The sequence below is a fragment of the Elephas maximus genome, chromosome 20 (genome assembly GCF_024166365.1).
Source record: "Elephas maximus indicus isolate mEleMax1 chromosome 20, mEleMax1 primary haplotype, whole genome shotgun sequence".
NCBI classification, from domain to species: Eukaryota; Metazoa; Chordata; class Mammalia; order Proboscidea; family Elephantidae; genus Elephas; species Elephas maximus.
In genome coordinates, this window is record NC_064838.1 from 33775682 (window position 1) to 33789737 (window position 14056).

At 38.3% G+C, this 14056-nt stretch overlaps 1 protein-coding gene across 2 annotated transcripts in view; it reads right to left on the bottom strand.

Annotated features, from left to right (window-relative positions):
• Window positions 1-14056, bottom strand: part of RAD18 (RAD18 E3 ubiquitin protein ligase) — a 138197-nt gene that overhangs the window by 8683 nt on the left and 115458 nt on the right. For both annotated transcript variants that reach the window (XM_049863440.1, XM_049863439.1), the window contains one exon: window positions 11751-11813. In XM_049863440.1, the coding sequence (XP_049719397.1) occupies window positions 11751-11813 (63 nt within the window). The remainder of the gene's footprint in view (window positions 1-11750; window positions 11814-14056) is intronic.

Below are 14056 nucleotides of genomic sequence, written 5' to 3' on the forward strand. Positions count from 1 at the left end.
CAGTATAACAATTTTTGTCTTAATGTTTATTTTGACTGATATAAGTACAGTTACATCAGCTCTGTTTTAGTTACTGCTTGCATGGTCTACCTTTTTACATCCTTTTGCTTTCAACTTATTTGTGTCTTTGAATCTCAAATGTGTCTCTTGTAAATAGCATATAGTTGGACCATGTATTTTCTCCATTCTGTCAATCTGTGCATTTTAATTGGAGTGTTTAATCCATTTATACTTAATGTAATTACTGATAAATTAGAATTACACATGCTATTTGCTGTTTGTTTTCTATAAGTCTTATTTTTTGTTGTTGTTGTTGCTCCTTTATTCCTCCATTACTGTCTTCTTTTGTGTTAATAGTTATTTTCTAGTGTACCATTTTACTTTCTTTGTCTTTTCTTTTACTATATTTTCAGAATTTATTTTCTTAGTGGTTGCCCTAGGGATAAAGAGCCCTGGTGTGCAGTGGCTAGAGCACTTGGCTACCAACCAAAGGTTGGCAGTCTGAACCCACCAGCCACTCCGCAGGAGAAAGATGTGGCAGTCTGCTTCTGTAAAGATTTATAGCCTTGGAAACCCTATGGGGCAGTTCTACTCTATTCTATAGGGTTGCTGTGAGTTAGAATCAATGTGACAGCAGGGGGGTTTGGTCTGGGCCCTGGGGGATTACAATTAACTTTTTAAAAGTTTGTTATTGTTGTTGAGAATTTATACAGCAAAACAAACACCAATTCAACAGTTTCTACATGTACAATTCATACACTGACTACATTCTTCGAGTTGTGCAACCATTCTCACCTTCCTTCTCTGAGCTGTTCCTCTCTCATTAACATAAACACACTGTCCCCTAAGGTTCCTATCTAACCTTTAGAGTTGCTGTTGTCAATTTGATCCCATATAGATAGTTCTTAAAAGAACATAATGGTCAAGGCAGACATTTTTTACTAGTAAAGCTAAGCCATTGTTTGGTTTTAAGAAAACTTCAAGGGATATTTTTGGTTTAAGGTCTAAAGATTATCTCAGGGCAATAGCTCCAGTCTGTGGAGTCCATGAGAATTTGAAATTCTATTCTGCATTTTCATCCTTTTGATCATGATTCTTCTATGGAATCTTTGATCAAAATTTTCAGTAATGGTAGCTGGGCACCATCCAGTTCTGGTCTCACGGTAAAGGAGGCAGCTAATCATGGAGGCAATTAGTCACACATTTCATTTCTTCTTCCTAGTCCTAACTCTCCTTCTTCCTCTTGTTCTAGACAAATAGAGACCAATTATTATGCCTTGGATGGCCACTTGCAAGCTTTTAAGACTCCAGGCACTATGCAATGAATTAGGAAGTACAAGAGAAGTACTAAACATGTTATTAGGCCAATAAACTGTGATAATCCATGAACCAAATTCCATGAGGTATTTGGTTGTACCTAAGCAGCCTCAGCACCTACTCTTTTTTTTTTTTTTTTTTTTTTGGTCATTGTAAATATGTCTATCACACAACTTTTGCCAATTTAACTTTTTACAGGTAACACAACTTACTGACAGCACCTACACTAATAGATTGTGCAACCCTATTCTTAATCAATGTGATTTTTTCATCACTGTAAACTGAAACTCAGTATTCCATAAGTAATAACTTCCTCTTTCCCCCTTCCCTCTTGCACCTGGCAACCACTAATAAACCTTGGTCTTTATACATTTGCCTTTTCTTATCTTTTTATATAAGTGAGGTCATACAATATTTGTCCTTTTGTGTTTGACTTATTTCACTCAGCAGGTCTTCATGCTCCATTCATATATAATTATTTATTTGGCTTCTGGCTCTGTATGGGGCAAAGGACCCATACAGAATACCAGTGCATAACCTTGATACCAAAACTTGACAGGCACAACATGGAAGAAATGTTGTAAGCCTATTTCTCTCATAAGCATAATAACAAAAAAACAAAATATTAAGGAACCAAATCTAGCAATACATAAAAAAGACAAATAATCATCACTAAATTAGGTTTATTTCAGGAATGCAATATTGATTTAACATTTGAAAAACCAATCAGTATAATTCACCACAGTGGCATAATAAAGGAGAAAAGTCACATGTTCATCTCAATAGATGCATAAAAACTTAAAAAAATTCAATACCCGCTCATGCTAAAAACTAGGAATAGATGGTAAAATATTGAATGTTCTCTAAGACTGGGAATGAGAAAAGAAAAGGATGTTTTTATTACCACTTCTATTCAACATTTAACTAGAGGTCCTTACCAACACAATTAAGCAGTAAAGAAGATATAAAAGGTATTAGAAGGAGATGACATGGCTACATATGTTAAAAACAAAACTATGAATTATTAGAATTGAGCAAATTTATCAAAATTGCTGAATACAGGGTCAATGTAAAAAATCAATTTTAGTTATATACACTAGCAACAAGCAATCAGAAAACAGTAAAATAGAATACCATTCTCAATAGCATCAAAAATACCAAATATCCAGAAATAAATCTAACAAAAGATGTATATAACCTCTCACAGAAAACTACAAAACAAGATTAGAAACTAATGATTTTATGAATAATTAGAACATAAACAAACACTTATGATACCATATTCACAGATTAGAAGCCTCAATATAAAAGAGCTTTCTGAAGATAACATAGGAAAATACTTTTATGACCTTTGGATAAACAAAATTTCTTACAAAGAACATAAAATATGCTAAACATAAAGGAAAAGATTATTAAACGTAACACTTAATTAAGAATTTCTGTTCACCAAGGCATGGCACGAAAGCTCCACAGACACATCCAAACTCCTTGAAGGGCTGAATTACTGGACTGAGGGCTGGGGACCATGGTCTCAGGTAGCATCTAGCTCAAATAACATAATATAGTTTATAAAGAAAATGTTCTACATCCTACTTTGGTGAGTAGCATCTGGGGTCTTAAAAGCTTGTGAGCAGCCATCTAAGATACTTCACTGGTCCCACCCCATCTGGAGCAAGGAAGAATGGACAAAACCAAAGACACAAGGGAAAGATTTGTCCAGAGGATTAACAGACCACAACTACCACAGCCTCCACCAGGCTGAGTCCAGCACAACTAGATGGTGCCCAGCTACCACCACAGACTCTTCTGACAGGGATCACAATAGAGGGTCCTGGACAGAGCTGGAGAAAAATGTAGAACAAAATTCTAACTCACAGAAAAAGACCAGACTTACTGGTCTGACAGAGACTAGAGAAACCCCAAAAGTATTTTTCCCAGACACCCTTTTAACTCAGTACTGAAGTCATCCTGAGGTGCACCCTTCAGCCAAAGATTAAACAGGCCCATAAAACAAGACTAAATGGGCACACCAGCTCAGGGGTAGGGACAAGTAGGCAATGGGGGACAGGAAAGCTGGTAATGGGGAACCCAAGGTCGAGAAGGCGAGGGTGTTGACATGTCGTGGGGTTGGCAACCAATGTCACAAAACAATATGTGTATTAATTGTTTTATGAGAAACTAATTTGCTCTGTAAACCTTCATCTAAAGAACAATAAAAAAGAAAAAAAGAATTTTGGTCCAAAACACACCATTAAGAGAGTGAAAAGGCAAGTCACAGAGTGAAAGAAGATGTTTGCAATGTATACATCTAACAAAAGACTCATATCCAGAATACACAAAGAACTACTATAAACAATAAAGGGATGGAAAAAGGTAACCCAATTAATAAAAAGGGGGAGGGGTGCAAAAGATTTGAATAGGAACTTTACAAAGCAAGATATCTAAAAGACTAATGAGTGTATAAAAATATATACAACATCATTAATCAACTGAGAATTATGTTCAAATCACAATGAGATACCACTACATACCCACAGAATGGCTAAAATTAAAAAGAATAAGAATATCAAGTGTTGATGAAGATATGGAGCAACTGGAACTCCCACTGCTGATAGGGGTATACATTGTTACAACTACTTTGGAAAAATGTTTGACAGTATCTACTAAAGCTGGATATGACGTAGCAATACCACAGTTAGGCATATACTCAACAGAAATGGGTGCACATGCATCAAATGACATTTATAATCATATTCCTGACATCTTTATTCATAATAGGCAAAAATTCTAAACAAATCCATATATCTGTCAACAGCAGAATGGATATATGGTGACTTATTCATACAATGGGATACTACAGAGCAGTGGTTCTCAAACTTTAGCATGCATCAGAATCATCTGAAAGGCTTATCAAAATACAGATTGCTGGGCTCCACCCTCAGAGTTTCTGATTCAGTAAGTCTGGGGCAGGGCTCAAGAATTTGCCTTTCTAACAAGTTCCCAGGTGATACAAATGCTGCTGGTTTAGGGGCCACACTTTAAGAACCACTGCTATAGATAAAAAATATATATATAGATAGATAGATAAAGCAATGAAAAATAAACTCCTGCTATACGCGGGCATGAAAAAAATCTCACAGACATAATGTTGTTCCAAAGATCCAAAGAGCACATACTATATGATTCCATTTATATGAAATTTAAAACCAGGCAAAATTAATCCATGGTGCTAGAAGTCAGACCAGTACTTACCTTTAGTGGGGTAGGTTTTGAATGATATGAGGCATGAAGGAGGCTCCTAGAATGCTGCTAATGTTCTACATCTAGATATCGGTGGTAGCTGCACATGTATTGTGATAATGTTACTTTGGTGGCCCCCAGTGAACCATACTTCTTGGTATTCATTCCTTTGTGTAGTCCCCTCTAATAGGTTTTAGGGCCAGTTCCATGACTCACTTAAACAAGAGAATACAGCAAAAGTGATGCAGTGCTAGTTTCAGGACCAAGTCTCAAGATGCCTGACAACTTTCATATTTGCACTCTTGGGAGATTTATCAGTCTGAGTTCCATCAGGAGGAATAACTTGCACAATAATTTGAACACAGAAGTTTAATATAAAGAAATGCTAACTATAAAAGTAACAAATGAATGGTTAGTAAAAGAGAACTTTAAGAATATAATAATAGCAGAACTCTAAAGAATATAAAAACAGCCACCATATGCAGGGCTGAGATAGAGTACTCAAGAAAGAGGCCAACCCCGCAGGACAGATCCAGACCTGGTTGGGGAAGGCATGGCTGTAGCTAACTGAGAACCACTGCGACAGATAGGGCAAGAGCTGCTGGCCACTGTGCACTGCAGGAGCCTGGAAAATGAGTACTATACCAGAACCAACAGGCAAAACCTTTTCCTCTTGCAGTGCCTTTCCAGTGCCCTCTACTGATAAAACTCATGAGAGCTAGCAAAGGAAAAATAATTAAAGGGCACAGTTCAGTGTTTTCAGAGCAGGCAAAAAAGATGAATTTGCCGCTGAGAGGCAATAAATTGATAACTAGCACAGGAACCCTGAACCTCCATGTAGGAAATCCAACTATCCTGCTGGAAAGACCATGTAGAGACGCCACACAAAGAAGATGCTCCAAGACTACATGGACAGAGATGGAAGTCCAGACATCTCAGATGAATATATATAGCCCCCTGCTAACATGCAAGCAGAATGCAGACATATAAATGACCACCAGCAAGACCAGCAGAAGAACCACTCAGCTGAGCCTGGCCAAGACTGAAAAATCATAAGCAAACAAAATGGCTGTTGTTTAAGCTCCTAAGGCTTAGGGTGGTTTGTTACACAGCAATTAAAAAACAAAAGAGAATGCTATTTCTGTTTTGGTTATCTATTATTGTTGTTGTTAGGTGCCGTCGAGTCGGTTTGAACTCATAGCTACCCTGTGTACAACAGAATGAAACGCTGCCTGGTCCTGCACCATCCTCACAATCATTGTTATGCTTGAGCCCATTCTTGCAGCCACTATGTCAATCCATCTTGTTGATGGTCTTCCTCTTTTTCACTGACGCTCTACTTTACCAAGCATGATGTCCTTCTCCAGGGACTGATCCCTCTTGATAATATGTTCAAAATATGGGAGATGTAATCTCGTCATCCTTGCTTCTAAGGAGCATTCTGGCTGCACTTCTTCCAAGACAGATTTGTTCGTTCTTTTGGCAGTCTGTGGTATATTCAATATTCTTCGCTATGACCATAATTCAAAGGCATCGATTCTTCTTCAATCTTCCTTATTCATTGTTCAGCTTTCATGTGCACATGAGGTGACTGAAAACACCATGGCTTGGTCATGGGTGCCTTAGTCTTCAAGGTGACATCTTTGCATTTTAACACTTCAAAGATGTCTTTTACAGCAGATTTGCCCAATGCAATGCATTGTTTGATTTCTTTTTGGTTATCTATTACTACAAAAAAAAAAAAAAAAATTTTTTTTTTCTTTTTTATTACTACAAAACAAATCATTCTTAAACATAAGAGGCATAAAACAATGCAATCATTTATTTGCTCATGATTCTGAGATCTCGGTAGGGCTCAGAATAAATAGTGTAACTAGTTCTGCAGGTCCACTTCCAAGATGGCTCACTTACATGGCTGGCAAGTTGGTGCCGACTTTTGGCTGGGAGATCAGCTAGAGGTGATGGCTGAGTCCTCGGTTCTCCTTCAGTTGGCCTCTTCCTGTGCCTAGCGTGTTAGGCTTCTCATAGCAGGATAGCTGGCTTCCAAAAGAGCCTTCCAGGAGTGAGTGTTCTGAGAGGACAAGCCCCCATGTACAAACGCTTATCAGGTTTCTTCTCACACCTCATGGCCAAGCCCAGAATCAATGTGGGATTCAAGGGTGTGAATACCAGGAGGTGTGGTTCATTGGGGGTCACCAAAGTAACCCCAACCCCAGGTATATTTAGCTTCAAAAATTCATTGACTATGTACCTAAGATTTGTCCACTTTCATGAATGCATGTTAAACGCCAATTAAAAAAAAAGTTCTAAAAAAAAAAAGACAATCAAATTATTAATATTCCTCCATGAGAAAATATGACAGGCTAATAAGTATATGCAAGTGACTTCTCATGGGGTTAAGATGAAAAGCAGATTATCAATAGAGAAAATGATTATTTCTTTTCAGGTTTTATAAGAATATTAGAAAAAGTTATTTTCTAAAATTTTCTTTTTAAGGCACCATGAGATCAAGAGTAAAAAGATTCTGAAGTGGCAATCCTTATCCATTCAGATTCCTGAAGCCATGTAAGCTGCATTCCCAGTAACCCAGTGCCCTCGAGTCGATTCTGACTCATAGTGACCCTATAGGACTAACTCCTAAAATCTACTTGCCAGTAGATTCAAATCCATTAAATACTGACTGACTGAATGACACATTCATTCATTTACACACTTATTGCGTATCTGCTGTGTGCCACCTCGGCACAGTGTTAGGTGCCAGAGATTCAAAGTCCAATGGACTTATTCTCTAGAAAGGGAGTCAGGTGTTAAGTGCAGAGTGTGGCAGAAGCAAAGACAGTGGCTTCTGAATGAAGTTGTGAAGAAAGGAATGACAATTCCTATCTCAATGAAGAAAGGGGAAATTGCAATTCAGACAGAAGCAACAGCATGTGCAAAGGCACAGGGGCAAAGGCAGTATGACTCATTGTGGCAATGCTGAGCAGCTCAGCTTGGAAGAAACAAACAGGAGGGAATGAAATGCCATGAGCCAGCCAGGTAGGCTGGGTCCAGAACCCAAAGAGCCTTAGATGCTGGGGAGCCCTTTAATGACTTTAAAGTATGAGGGAAAGAACACAGTGTATTACAGATCTCACCAGCAGAAAGAACCGGTAATGACTAAAGGCAAACACACGGTTGAACAGCTGTTTTAGCAAGCTGTGGAGAAGGATGAAGGGCCCGTACCAGGCAGCGGCACAAAGAGAAGGACAGAGATATTAGGGAGGTAATCTACAGTAGTGCTACCTGAAGTGTGGTCCCTAGAAACAGCATTAGTCACACCTGGCAGCTTGTTAAAAATGCAAATTATTAGGCTCCATCCCAAACCTACTGAATCAAAATTCTCAGCATGGAACCTACTAATTTGTGTTTTAACAAGCCCTCCAAGAGATTCTGATGCATAATTAAGTCTGAGAACCACTTATCTATAGGACTTTGCAACTGACTACATGTGAGAGATAAGGGAGAGTTTCAGGTTTGAATTGTGAATAAATTATACTACTACTATTCACTGACATAGGGAAGAGCTGATGAGGAGCAGGTGTGGAGAGGAGGGACTTAGACTCTCTGAGGCATTTTTCCCACACATTTTATGTATAAGGAAATAGACCCTGAATCATGAATACACCAGGATCATTTTCCTTCTTGTTTTGATTCTGTCCAACATAATTATACCTTACAGCTCAAAATGGTGTGATGAACAAATATATGTTTTATTGACATAAGATTCCAAGACCAGTCTGTACAAAACAAGCTTTTTTTTCTTTTCTGGCTGCTTATGAAAATACTGCTTTATATGGGGCAATGTGTTGCAAAGGGAACCTCTAAATCATTTGTGGAACTAGGAGAATCTGTTGGAACTGAAGTAGCATATTCTAAGACTAAGATCTTAAATATGCCACTGTGGTACCACAAAATATGCCTATAAACTTAAGATGGGTATTTGTAGACCTAACACATTTTGTTGAAAAAGGTAGCTGTCGAGGCTTTTCCTGACTCTACTGCTGAAGCTAAATCATGGTATAAGCTCACACACAGCAGGATCCATGGCTGTTTAAATGGTTCTATAATCAGCTGAAATCAGAAGCCCTGGTTTCTGATCCTGGCAGTGCTAATAACTAGCTGTGGACCTTGACCCAGTCATTTCACCTCTCTGGAGCTCAACTACCTTCTGCATAAAATGAAGGGATTGGACTAGATGAGTTCTTACACCCCTTCCAGCTTTAACATTCATTACCTGTGAGGATTAAGTGACAGTATTTGTGTTCTAAGAGCTTTCTTATAATAATGATTTTAAAAGATCACCATTAAGAAATCTTTGGACTCAGGAATTCTGGGCTACAGTGTGTCACAGCCATTAGTATCTGAGTTTAATTCAGAATGAACAGGGTGATTCGTGGTACAGGAAAAAGTAGTTACCTAAGTTTTTTTTTAAGGAGTAACTTTCATAGAACCCAGAGTTAACACTTAGGTGGAGGTAGTGCAGGTAGCCAAGATCTCAAACTTTAATAAAACGCTGCTGCTTCAACCACCAAATATCTCATTGGCCCAATAAACCTACTCACAATGTGTTCCCCAGATGCACCGTGCTTCCACTGGGCCAATGATTCAGCTATGAAACTATAAAATGTCAACCGCAGACTAAACCCCTCCTTCTTTGGAGAGATAGTATAGTTTAACGGTTAAAAGCACTGACTCTGGACACACTGGGTTAGTAGCTCAGCTCAATCACTCATCACTTAATTGTTATGGGGCCTCGGACTAGAGGTTTCCATCTTTAAGCCTCAGTTTCCTCACTATACAACAGGAATGATACTACTACCAACATTATAGTGTTATCATATTTAAATGATATTACATATATAAAGCAATTACTGTGGGTCAAGCTTGTGTTGACACTGGGACTACAATGTTAAACTTAGGCCAGTAGGGGAGATGGACAGTGTGCTGGAAAAAGGACACAGTGCTGTAAGAGCCTATAACAGGAGGATCTGATCTAGTAAGAACGGTCAGTGAAAACCTTGAGGAGAAGTAACTCCTGGGCTGATTAGGTGTAAATATGTGAAGAACACCTGAGTAGAGGGATAAGCCTGTTCAAAGGCCCTGTGACGGGAGGGAGCTTGGCATGTAGGAACTAAAAGGTCTGTAGGAATGGATCAGAAAGAGAATGGAGCATAGGAGTATAATAAGAGGTGAGCCTAGCCAAAGAGACCAGATGACTTTTAGGCCTAATACAGAGTCCTCTCTTAATCCTAAAAAGGAACAAGAAGCCAATGAAGATTTTTGAGGCAAAGGGAAAGTAACAGGAATCCTATTTTGCATTTTGAAAGGATTACTTTAGCTGCAGTATGGAGAAGAGATTGCAAAGAAGTCAGAAAATAAGGACGGACAAATTAAGAGGCTATTGTCTAATCAAGACAGATTGTAACATGGATGATGGTGATGAGAGAGGAGGAAATAAGTTGATGGGCTCAAGAGATATTTAAAAAGAAAAATCCATAGGACTGGTCATGGATTAGACATATAGGCAATGGGGAACAAGATGCCAAGAATGACACCTCGTTTTTTGGCTTAAGCAAATGGCTAAAAAGAAACATTGGAAAAGGATCACGTTTTTATATTACGTTAAAATTTGGAGGGAGAGCCTGAGCAATAAATAAGATCAAGTGTACGGCTTTTTATAAGCTGATTTTGAAAGGTCTTAAAAATATCCAAGAGGAGACACCAAGTAGTTGAATACACGTGTCTGGGGCTCAGAAGAGGTATGGGCAGGAGATATAAATTTACTTGGAGATAAATTTAATCTTCACCAACATCAACAATCAATGGCCTGGCTAAGGATGAACCACAAAAAGCAGCAGAAAAGAAACGGCTGGGGAAACAAAATAAAAACCGGGTTACTATGTCTTATTAGAAGCCAAGGAAGTGAGAAATTCAAGAAAAGTGAAGAGGTCAATAGTATCAAACACTGCTATGAAGCCAAGCAAGATGAGGCCTAAAAAATGCCCTCTGGATTTAGCAACACTGAGGTCTTTAATGACGTTAGTGAAAGCTATTTCAGAAAAGTGATGAGGAAGGTAAGGAAATGAAAACTACAAGTAGAGAATTACATTAAGAAGAGAAGGAAAGATAGAATGGTACTTGCAGAGGAGCCTGAGTGAGGTAGTTCTTATTTGTTTAAGATGGGAAAGATTTGAGCATTGCAGAAACTCTACAAGAAAGATAGAGTTGAGAGGGAGAGGCTGCCTACACAAGAAAGAAAGGGGAGAAAGAATAAAGTTAAGTTCTTGACAAGAGGGAAAGGATGAGGTGGAAGGGGGAATTAGCCTCAGATAGGAGGAGGGGCATCTCCTTTATTAAAAAAGAGGAATGAGGATAAAATATGTAAAAAAAACAGGCAGATTTATGTCTTTGGCATTGGGAAGATGAGGATTCCCATATGATGCCTTCTATTTTTCTCTATAAAGAAGAGAAGAGGTCTTTAGCTGTGGGTGGAGCCATTGAAAAGAGGTGAGGTCTGAAATAATCACGGTAAAGAATGGGAGAAAGAACTGAGCACAGAAACATTAAAGTTGCTAGGTAGTTTTGAGGGCCCGTTTGAAGTGTGTGACAACGAAATGATAGTGAAACCAGCCAATGTGACCTGGTGTATTACAGATCACTACTTGTAGGGGGAAATTTATGAAACTGTAATATTCTTCCGCACGGTTCCTTTCCTCTTTACTGACCAGTGGGGTCTAGAATAGGTCCCCTTCATCCACCAACATTCTTAGTTCCCTGACTGATTCATAGGTGGAATGAGAGAAGGAGTGATATTCATTTATCTTACACTAAGCCGGTCTCATGACTGGCAACATCCAGGAAGGGGTTAAATTCTCTAAATATCTTGAGCCAGTACTTAAAGCCGAACTATTAACTGCCAGTAAGAATGATTTATCTTTAGAGAAATAACTTCTGATAAGTAACTAGAGTCATTACACTAGGATCCCATTTCTAAGCAGAAATACAGAAACAAGTAGTAAATAAGGAAATCTTTACCTGTATGTGGATTGTTTTCTTATGTCAGCACAAATATTCTTGTGTTTGAAAACCAACCGTACAGAATTATAATCTCTCAGGTCAAAGTATACATTTATTTCTTGATTATGAGAACTCACCTATGTGATGCTTCCCAGGCTTCCTCTTCTTCTAGGAGATCTCTTATGATGTCTGAACTAGAACTAAAAGGATATGTACATCGTCAATATTGCCAGACAATAAAAGATTGGATGGTTTCATTTATATAAAATTCTAGAAAATGCAAACTAGTCTGTAGTTGACAGAAAGCAGACCAGTAGAACAGTGGTTGCCTGTGGCAGTAGGGGCAGTAGTATGGGCACGAAGTGGCACAAGGAAACTTGGGGGTAATGGATACGGTCATTATCTTGACTCTCCTCAAGGTTTCATAGCTACATACATACGTCAAAACTTACCAAATTGTGCGCTTTAAATATCTGCAGTTTATTATACATTAATTCAATCAATAAAGCTGTAGAAATTTAATAAATTTACATAATAATAATAAATCACCAGGCCTTAAAATAAACCCTTCAACATAAAACCTGGATTCAAATTGAATACACTCATGAGTCTTGTCACGACTATGACACGATTCCTATGGCAACTGAAGATCAAACTGTGTTTTAAAAACTGCATTAGAATAATGAGATTCACAAGTGATACCAAGTCCTTAAGTGGCTTTTAGCCTCTTTTAACTAAAATATAATTTAATTAATTTGAATGGTGCTAATAGTGGAATTTGTTATAATGCAACCTGGCGCTGTGTACCTTTGGCCTACCTATGCAGGGGTGCAGGGTAAAGACTGTTACTGAGGGCATGCTTCATTTCTTTAAGACAAAAAAATGAAGGCTTTTAGTGACTTGTTCTTAACCAAGTTAATTCCTACCAATCCTACCAATAAGTGTTTTTGTTTGTCTCTTTGTTTTAAAGATATGTACATCAATATCAAAAAGCATGTGTTTAGACATCCAAGAAGCAGAAAGTCCCAGGCACTGTACTAAACAACTGAGAAATAGGGTCACCACCCCAGGGCTGAAAAGGCTGAAACAAAGGAATGAAATACCATTCTCTCTCAGGTGAGAAACGACAGGTTTGGAAATGTTAGTGGTAAACATATTTCTACTGATACTCAAACAAAGAGCAAGAATTCAAAAGTTATGAAGAGTTAAAATGCTAATGAGTAATTCCCAGCCACTTTGGACAACTCTTTGAAACAAGGTTTGTTTATGATGCCTGCACAGAAGAAGACAACACGGTTATTAAATATAATTCTGTACCAAATGTTTTGCTTGAAGATTTCCCCCTAAATCACCAAGACTACCACAGAGTTACACGCAGGGTCCCTCTGAATGTGAGTCATACATGCAATGGTCTACGTGCGGGGTTCCAGTAGCACTGCTAGTGTACTGACCTCCTAATATATCTTACACCATGCTTCCCCGATCGTTTCAGGAGAAGAATTCTCAGATTGCAGTATCGAAATTTTTTGTTATTTGTGGCTTGGGAAAATACATAGTGATAAAGAACTATTATAAATTCATCAATACTTTTATCTGGTGTTTTATTCACTATAGCAGCATGCGCACGCAGTTTTCAAATAGAGTACATGGATTTTGGGGGCATTCTTTATTTTGTCTACAGACAAGCCTTGATGGGCATGTGCTTTCGCACCTCCACTGCAATAATTCCTCCAGGTCCCTGGTTTGGAAACCACTGATTAAACCTGTCAAGGTCCCTAGGCAGCGACCACTCCTTCACATTGCAGGTGGCCCCCTGAGAACAGTAACACGTTAATTCAGCATCAGTCATTTTCACCTTAGTGTGAACTGGCTTATAACAATCTTTCCATTAAACTGCTAGCTGAAAGCAGTTTTCATTAGGAGGGAAGGAAGGAAAAGCATCCAAGACAGATTTCACCAACTTTATTATTTTTTATGTATTATTATTATCCTAAGAGATAGACCCACACAGCCTCTCACTAAAGAGTGCTTATATTCGCTGCCACCCCTATCACCTTACTTTGGAGATAACTATTCCAACTTTGAAAAGAAAACTGGTGCTGTTTTAAGTTAACTTTTTCAGTCTCTTCTCTCTACCCTGTAGTACCTTGATATCATAATCCATTCTTCTTTATTTGGATAGAGCTAGGATAGTATTTCGCAACCTTTTTTCATTATCGTTCCCTAAGTAGCCTTTCTAGACTTTTTTTCCCTAATCACTCCCCAGCCCATGTAAATTTAATGCCACAGATATAATGTATACCTGCTTACATACTGTATATGTTTTTGTGCATATTATACATAAAGATTAAGATTTTTTTGCCACCCTTTCCCCCAAGAACCAATTTCTGCCCTTTGGGGCACTATCGTTTCTACTGAGAACACACAAACCAGGGAAATGTGA